This window comes from Pangasianodon hypophthalmus, chromosome 24 (genome assembly GCF_027358585.1).
Source record: "Pangasianodon hypophthalmus isolate fPanHyp1 chromosome 24, fPanHyp1.pri, whole genome shotgun sequence".
NCBI lineage: Eukaryota > Metazoa > Chordata > Actinopteri > Siluriformes > Pangasiidae > Pangasianodon > Pangasianodon hypophthalmus.
In genome coordinates, this window is record NC_069733.1 from 8346359 (window position 1) to 8355618 (window position 9260).

The 9260-nt window shown below is 39.3% G+C and overlaps 1 protein-coding gene across 1 annotated transcript; it reads right to left on the reverse strand.

Annotated features, from left to right (window-relative positions):
• Positions 1 to 1925: 1925 nt before the first annotated feature.
• On the reverse strand, positions 1926 to 8592 carry si:ch211-117c19.1 (myogenesis-regulating glycosidase). The gene is made up of 3 exons (XM_026931331.3): positions 8456 to 8592; positions 5018 to 5429; positions 1926 to 4815 (listed from the first exon to the last, which is right to left on the reverse strand). The coding sequence occupies exons 2-3, from the start codon at positions 5293 to 5295 to the stop codon at positions 3024 to 3026; spliced, it is 2070 nt and encodes a 689-aa protein (XP_026787132.3). The 5' UTR covers positions 5296 to 5429; positions 8456 to 8592; the 3' UTR covers positions 1926 to 3023.
• Between the last annotated feature and the right edge of the window lie 668 nt (positions 8593 to 9260).

The window sequence follows — 9260 nt, forward strand, 5'->3', positions numbered from 1 at the left end:
GGAGTGGATACAATATCTACATGGACAATATTTACACTAGCCCCAATCTGTTCGTTGACTGAGCAGACATTAAGCTTGGAGCCTGTGGAATGTATCTGGACAACAGGACAAGGAGAGCTGGGAGAGCAAATGTCCTCATTAAAAACGCTCCAAAAGGAACTCTGAGGTGGATCACAGAAGGCCCGCTCATCTTCGTCAAGTGGATGCACACACGAGGTGTTCACGTACTCCACAATCCACCCGGCCTTCTCTGGGAATACAATCCAGAGGAGAGTTAAGGGTACTGATGGACAATGGACAGCTGCAAGCATTCATTGCCCCACTCCCATCTTGGAGAACAACAAGCATATGGGTAGAGTCAATCTCTCCAATCAGCTAATACAATATTACTCTACCCATAGAAAATCTGCATGCTTCTTCACTTTTTACACCAAATGTCTACATCCTCCACTGTCAAATCTCCAACACATAAGGAAAAAAAATTTATTGTTGAACTGGTCAGCACTGATCATGTTCCTGTGGAAATCGGCAGGGCTACAGATGCCAGCAAAAAAAAAGCCACATAGGGCTGCAGGAAATGTCATCACTGCAAACAAATGAACACAAGAGCCCTGATTATGGACAATAAAAAGAAGTAGCACAAAAAAAATTAATACATGCTTTGCCTTGTAAATATTTGTACAAGGTGATATTTTTATCTTTATTTTTCCTGTCCCCCCACTATCTCACATACCTTTATAAGCTCTCAAAAGGCTCCATTATACACGTTTTTAGTATTTAATAAAGATAAATTATAATTTTCTCTGTGTGTATGTTTTTGGGTTCAGTATGTTAATATAGTACAATCATGTGAAAAAATCATAGTGACTAGGTTGAACTAAAAAAAAAAGGCACTCATGCTTGGATGTAAATATTTGTAAAGGGTTATAGGCAAAGTCAAAAGCCTGACCTGACCAAGTAAGCTGTGCTTTACAGTAGTGTTCATCTCACAAACTCTCAGTGATGTTGCTGCCAGGGGGGCTGGTTTGAGTTTCTCAGAAACAGATATCTCTTGTAATTTTCATGCACAACAGTTGACACAGAATGATGCAAAAAGATAAACATCCAGTTCTGTGGGCAAAAATGCGTTGTTGATGAGAGATGTCAGAGGAGAATGGCCAGAGAGGTTAGAGTTGACAGGAAGGATACAGTAAATCAAATAACCACTCTTGACCCCCGAGGTGAGCAGAAAAGCATCTCAGAACAAACAAGTCAAACCTTGAGGGGGATGGGATACATCTAAAACATTAAAGTGGTTGATGGGTGTATATCATCTTAAGCAGGATGGTGATCTCCTTTTGTTGTACTCCTATTCCCATTTTATGATTGCAAAGCTTTCTGGTGCAAGTGTAAATGCCAGAATTAAAGATCTTTTTTCGCAGATATTATAATCGGGCCATTTTCTCTAGCAGATTATCCACTTTACAGAGTGAGAGAAGAATGCGAGGTGGATTTATACCTCATTTTCCTGCAGAAATCGTAGTTTTATTATAGATTCCCTCAATAATGTTTGCTTGAAGGAATGCTCAGTGGTTGTGCTATCCTGCCTTAGGTTGCCTTTATTTTCATTGCAATGACACCTTATGACTCACCCAAAATGGTGAGCCATGTCATAGGGTCTGTCTAAAATTTGGAACTAATGCACATGAATTCAGAGGCACAAGACAATCCTTCACATAGAACAAGACCATTTAAAGTTGGCTCTATACTTGCCAGTGTGGTGGTGGAGCCTATTCCAGGAACACCAAGCTACAGGCAGTAATAGACCCCAAGCAGCAGGATCAGACCATGAACCCCGAAGATGTGAGGCACCAACATTACCAGCTACACCACTGTGCCACCTCATGACAAATTTAAAAAAAAAAAAAAGACAGAAACGTAAAGCATGGTCTTGAAAAGTAGGTTTATTTGTAACCAGTCAACAATAAATATACTTGACAACTTTCCATTTTAATTCTGACACAGAAGGCTTGTGTTACTTTTTGTTACATCTGATGGCATGACTATCTCTTGCTGTTTAAATAATCTGGAAAGGGATTTAATTCACAGTATCAGTAGAATACAGACAGACAAAAAAAATAAAATAAATCAAGTCCTTTTTTTAAATTTCAGGCTTCCAAGCCACTTCAGCTTTATTATAAATACACTGTATTGCTCTGTAGTTTATCTTAAATTGTTGAAGCAATTGCAAGCAAAAAGCACACATAAAACAACGTAAAATTCAACTCACAAAATTAATAACCAGCAGGAGAGGAAAAATAATCTGAATACAAATACTTGTTTACATACTCACTGTGGTGTAAATGTACATCATGTGTGTTTATAGCAGTTTCAGAATACTCGAATTCTATATGGCATTGTCAGTAGTTTTTGAGCATTTTAAAGAATACTAAAGAGAACAGACCAAATGCACTTCTGTTTCCTGTTAACTGAGGTCCAAAGTTTCTTTCTGTGCTTTCTTTTTAATACATTGTCAGTCAAACAAGGTAATAATTTGCCATCATATAAAATAAACTCCCAGTGTTTCACTAACAACATTCACTTTACCTGTGATAATGGAATGTGGTCAAAAGTTACATTTGTCCCTCTCTATTTTGTAGGTTGCTTTCTAATAACTAGTTAATACATTTCCACCATTACAGAGCTATTGGAACTACTGTGATAGAACTTCAATCTTCAAAGGACAAAAACCAATGCATACATTTCTCTAAAGAGGTAAAATCAGAAATGGTATCGTCTACCTTCCCAGCTTCCATTTCTAAACATTGTTTGTGTACCTCTTTCATTCATAAACAATGTACATATTAGTTTAACCATTAGAAAACTTTCAAATATAATATTACGTATGCTGGTTACAGTCGAATACCGATTACAAGGCACAAGAATGTGAGAAAGAACAAATTGTGCGTGAATGCTTGTGTTCAATGGAATTGCAATAGTTATTTGGGTCTGTTGTGTGCAAACACTTCCCTTTGAAGTTTGTATCATCCTGACCACACAAAGTAGGCAATCTCATCCAAGTCCACAGGGTAGTCAGTAAGATGTATCGGCCCTTTGTCAAAATGTTCACCCTTGTAGCTCCTCCATCTGCCAGCTGGGAGGTAAATATCTCTCTCCTGCTTGCCTGGCTCAAGAACTGGCGCTACCATAAGGTCGTCCCCTATGAGAAACTGTGAATCGATCTTGTAGGCAGCCTCATCATCTGTAGCAATCCACCACAGAGGGCGAATGATAGGATCTCCAGTGTCTAACACTTCCCCAGCAAGTTCGAGCACTCGAGGAGCCACCAGGGTCTCATGAAGCTTTGTAAACTTCCTAGCAATCTCTACAACCTCATCATCATACAGCCATGGTGGGATTGAGAACTCCATAGCTGGCATGAATGCTAACAGTTCCAGCCAGCGGATGTAGAGCTCCCGATCAGGGAGTCCCTGATTTCCTTCAGTGCGGTTTGGGTAAGCATTTCCACCGATCATGTCCGGGAGAACAAACTGGTAACCCAGAATGCTAACAGTTAGCACAGTAGGAATGATCGACTTAAGCCCCAGGTCGTATCCCCAGACCGAGTCACGATCAGTGATCCGGAAGAAGCAGGAGATGTTCTGGGATTGGTACCCAGCACGCAGTTCAGCGCGGTCGTTGAAGGGGATTGCCATCTCACTGTAGCGGCGAGTGAATACGCTGGGATCATGCAGGGGCATGAAGGTTCTGAATTGCTGGGGCAGGTAGCTGGTCTCCCCAGCATCAAACTTAAAGGACGCTATCGCGTATTTGTTCTTTAAGGCACGGAGGTTTGAGGCATACCACTCACGGGTTTCTGGATTGGTGAAATCCAAAATGCCACCAATACCATTCCACCACCGGATCAAGGCAGGTAACTCGCCAGTAGGTTCTCGCACAAAAAGCCCTCTTTCCACTCCAACTCCAAAGTTAGTAGAGTTGTAGTTCACAAAGGGATGGGTCCAGAGGGTGACTTCAAACCTAGCATTTCTAAGTTTCTGAAACATATCAGTTGCATTAGGGAACTTGACTGGATCAAACTCAAACTCTCCATAGCTTTTTGTATATCGATCATCCAGCTCCAGATGGCTGCAGTTGAAGCCATGTGCTTGAATCTCTGATGCATAGGCCAGTAGCTTCTCCTGGTTCACTTCAGTCTTGTGCAAGGCCCACGTGGACCAAATTGGCCATCTAAAAACAGCCTCTGAAGGAACTTTATTGGGTTTGTTAAAATAACGACGGACCATGTATTTATGTATGGAAGTAACATCATACCCAACACAAACACGATAGCTCAGCTCAGAGTGTACAGGCTGTGCAGTGTCTGGCTTATATGGACTGTTATCATACCGTGCCTGGAATCGCAGCATCTTGCTGTTCTCATCCCAGCCAAGATGGAAAGGGACTGAGTCATTGATTTTGATGGCAGTTGCATTGGAGGAGAGCCAGTAGCGCTCCAGGATGCCCCCAAAGTCATGCTGATTTGAATTGACATCACTAGTAATGAAAGGTTTGGGTTCCTGGTTTCCCGCAAAAACAATTGGCCAATGCTGGGACCAGGACTCTGCCCCACCATACCAGTGAGAGCCATTATAGGCCATGGCATGTTCTACAGCACGGTACACATCAAGTTCCTCCCAGCGCACACGATAACACATCACCGTGTCCTTGGGTCTCACAGTTTCGATGAAGAAATTAAGCTTTCCTACATTGGATTGGCTGCAACTGAGAATTCTGCCTTCCTTTGAGCAAGAGTCCAGATCAAGGGAGCCTGACCTGAGATAAACAAGAAACAAAAAAATTATCATGACTTAAGGACTCTACTTGTTCTAAACATACAGACTGCACTCAAAAGTGTACAAGAATATATATTCTATTTTTGTTATTAGCATTCAGGGTGGATTATTAGCTTTAGTATAATCAACACTGTGCAGTACCCACGCTTCAGTCAGAGCTAGTACCAAATGAGTTAATGTACCTAAATGCCATTCGGAAGATGATAGCTCCAGCTTGGTTGCGAATGACAAAGCCATCTTTGTTGAGGTCTAGCAGTTCAGTCTTCAGCAGATCTGCCTTGCGGAGAGACACAGAATAATAGCACCAAGCTACCACAGCTGCAATGACTAGCACTGCCCCAAACAAGCTTGATGCAATCAGCCGACGTCCACGCCGATCCACTCTTTTCTTTGGTGGTGTGTATTCACGCATACCACTAAGGCCAATATCCCCAACTGTCGCTGGTACAATTTGGTACATCTTTGCAACGTCCAGGAGACACTCTGAGCATTCAGTAAAAAGCTTTTCTTCATCTGTCTGGGTGGATGTGCAGGCATGTACTGCACATTTCTTGCTAACACCTTTCTGTTTCACATTCAGAAATCAGTGCATTTCTGGAAGAGATAAGAAAAGGATATTAAACAGAGCAGAAAGCTAATATTTACTTCTATTGTTACTGAATAGTTTATTAATGATATAAATAACCATAGGTAACAGCAGCTCTGACAGAAGTGCCTGATGCAATTAATACGGTAAGTGTATATTACTGTACTTGTTCTAATATACTATCGTTTCTATAATATCTCCACATTCACAGGGACTTGTATGTCATACAAGCTACATAATCTAAACCTAATAATAAACAGATTGTAAAAAAAACATGTTATTTAACAAAGAAAAACATATGAACATTAATATGGTGAAGCTTTCTGTAAGGAGATGTTTATTTAATATTTATATACAGAGTCTCGAGTGTCAGCACTTTGCAACAGGCAGTTTTCCACCACTGGAGAGTTTCAGCACTAAGGAGTTTGTTGAATCTCTTTCTGGTTTTTCAGTAAAAAGTTTTTAACAACAATTATCTTCAGCAAAAACAGAAAAAAGAGAGACAGATAAAAGAATGTCTGTTTATAACTGTTATAATGCAAGTGCTAACAGGGACTAACTTGTCTTGTAGACATTCCAAAACAATAAATGTAACTATAAATGGGTAAAAAGTATGAACACTAGGGTTAGTGTTCATACTTTACATTAATACATTAATAAATTAAAAATTGTAATTGTTGGCAAACTGCTTTGATATAAGAGGAATAAAATTGTTGTTACGGAGGAAAAAAAACGCATCAGGTGGTAACAGTAACTCTGCATCACTCCACATTGTCGTGGATTATTTTCCTATAACAGCATGTCCTGTTGTGTTTTATTCCTTACATACTGCTCATGACTATAGATTATTTAATTATTATTATTATTATTTAATAAAAAAAACTAACATCATTTTAAGTGAAACACCTTAAATCAAATTTGTAGAAGGAAACTCCTGACCAGGTCTAAAGCTTTTATTTGCAAATGCTTTATAGTAGCAGAATGGACCTTGGGGCATGAATTGAGCAATGTTGTTTCTAACACAGTCCCATGATGGAGCCTCATTGATTTTATAGACCTGTGCCACAAAACACTCTCATGCAGACTGAAAGTTAGCCGAGAAACTGCTTCGGAAAGATTACAAAGAACTATAAACAGTTCTCAATGTAGCGGGTCATTATAGAGTCCGTAAATAAAGTCCATGCAGATTTGTGGAAAGATTACTGGGCAGTAATGGTAGTAGTTTTCTAAACCCTTAGCGCCACTTTCAAGCTACTCAGAAAAAAAAAGGTTTGTGTCAGCAAGTTCCCCAGTCACAAGTATCCTTATTTTTGAAAGCGCTCATTTGAGACTTAGATAAACAGCATTTATATATGGGCTCGTGTCAAAGCTTGTCTGATATAAACAAAGGAAATCGGTGACACTGCAACAACCTATAAACATTACAAATAACAAGCCAACACTTCATAGCGGAATGTTTTATTAGTACATTTCATTTCTGGACACAAGTTGTGATTAAATCACCACAAATCACATTAAAAGTGCATTAGGAGTCAGGTCTTAAGGTTAAGTAGACAACACTATTATGGCGAGTTGGAGACTAAATGATGATTGAAAATTGAACAATTAAACATCTGCTGTCTCTATGGGATAAAGCAATAAAATCACTTAGGCTGCATTTATGTTGACAAAGAATTCCAGATGTTTTTCTGCTCACATCTGACACAGATATTGTTGCATGAGCCACAGTCAAATGAGGTTCTAAAGCCGAAACATACCTGATATCTGATCATTTGACTCACATCTAAATGCTCAAATCCTGTTCATTCCGAAGTTATCAGCAAAGTTATGTGGCAATTTTTAATGAATCGGCCAAAATGAATCATTTGGCACACATGATTCATGGAAGGTGGTCTGTGGACAGTCAGTGTAGTCCAGATGAAATACATTGTCTTATCAATCTGTGAGATGACACAACCATTCACAAACAAAAACAACTCAAGGTAGCTATAGAAACCATGCTGTCTATATGAGGACATCTCTCAGGCCATGGCATACCAAGGATATGATCCTGGCTCCTATGCAAATGTAAATTAAACCATAATAACCACAGTGGAAACAACAGACCTATCTATTCTCCGTCATTAAAGGTGTCGACCCCTGACATCCTGCTTTCAAGCACAATTCTCACGAGACTGAGGTGAAAAGAAGTCATGTGGTCCTTGCCAGAGCAGCGGTAAACGGTCTTTTGCTCTTCCTTTGTCTCATCGCATGATATTTTGAACTCCTCACACATTTTGAAGAAACGCTACGAAAATAATCTCTTCTAAATTTGGGGTCATGTTCAACCACAATGATCACATGTTTTCAGAGTAGTGCATTTTGTCAGGAGATTGATGTCAACATGGTATTCAAATATGGGTCAGGTCTTACATGTAAACACACTGGAGATTTTTTTTTTTTTTTAAACAGTTGTGTTTCACAAATCTCATAATTGTGCTCAAGATCTACAAAACATGATCTTTTTTTTTTTTTATCTTGGTTTCAGACATGAGGGGACAATAATAACATTTTACACCAGTTAATATCTCAGACTTGTACCACATGTAGAGCTAAATAATAAAGAAAAGTGCTGAAGCCATGAAAACTTGTTGTCTTTTGAACTATGTTCCTTTTCTTTTGTTAATGATTATATGAATACTCCAACCTCCCCCACTGGCTAAAACACAGCTGTAGCAGCCATTAACACAAACTACTCTTTACCTCTTTATCTGTACAGTCACCACTTCATCATATACTTAATATTCATGTGTAAGCTCATCTCTGTTTATATCTTAAAGATAAAGAGTAAGTTACACTGTGACAAACAACCGTTTACTATCTATCTGCCACTTGTTGTCCTAGCACGTAGCCCAGCTGACTTACTTAAAGGCTCGGAAATATATAATATATTTACAATAAATATACCTATATCTATATCCAAACCGAAAAGAGTAATTAAGAGATGTTAAGAATAACAAATATATCATTGTTTATCATAGCAAGCGGTACTTACTTTGTCACGGGATGTGCTACAGCTGCAGCAGCGCGAGCTCGGTGAGCCTGTTTCACAAGTCTCGGCAAGTTTCAGAAACGTCACGTTACCTAGCTGTTTCCAGGTGCATTATGGGAACGGTAGTGTCCAAAACAACAAAATGGCGGTATGGTAAAACCCCAACCTGATTACTGATAATTAACAGCAAAGGTATAGCTCAGTTAGAAAGTGTTTGTTGTTGTGTGTTGGTTAGATTTCCATGATGGTGAAATCCCTATGTAATAAAATAATGTGTGACAACAATTAATAACACGTGGGAACGGGATACTATGTGGCCACGACTTAGTAAGGCTTGGGAACGAGATAATTAAGTCATAGACACGACTTAGGCAGTTGTGGGAGCTTAAGACATAGACATGACTAAGGCTTGGGTACGAGATAATTAAATCTTGCTGTGGGATCATGCTGTGGGAATCATGTTGTGGGAAGTTGTGGGAACGAGATAATTAAATCATGTCTACTACTTAGTGAGGTGTAGGAATGAGATAATTAAGCCATGTCTTCGACTTATTAAGGCATGTGAAATTAAGTCATAGACACGACTAAAGCATGGGAACGGGATAATTAAGTCATAGACACGACTTGGGTTGTACGAACAAGATAATTAAATAAGTCTACGACTTAGGTGTCGGGATGAGAAAAGTCGTAGAGATAACTAGGGCTTGAGGACAAGATAATTAAATTCATGTTCACAACTTATTAAGGTGTGGGAGCGAGATAATTAAATCATGACCACGACTTAGTAAGGTGTGGGAATGAGATAATT

Excerpts from the sequence above, each read along its gene's own strand:
- si:ch211-117c19.1 (XM_026931331.3), bottom strand. The coding sequence starts at position 5,295 with ATGTACCAAATTGTACCAGCGACAGTTGGGGATATTGGCCTTAGTGGT. Across the intron at positions 4,816-5,017 it reads ATCTTCCGAATGGCATTTAG|GTCAGGCTCCCTTGATCTGG; the intron begins GTACATTAACTC and ends TGTTTATCTCAG.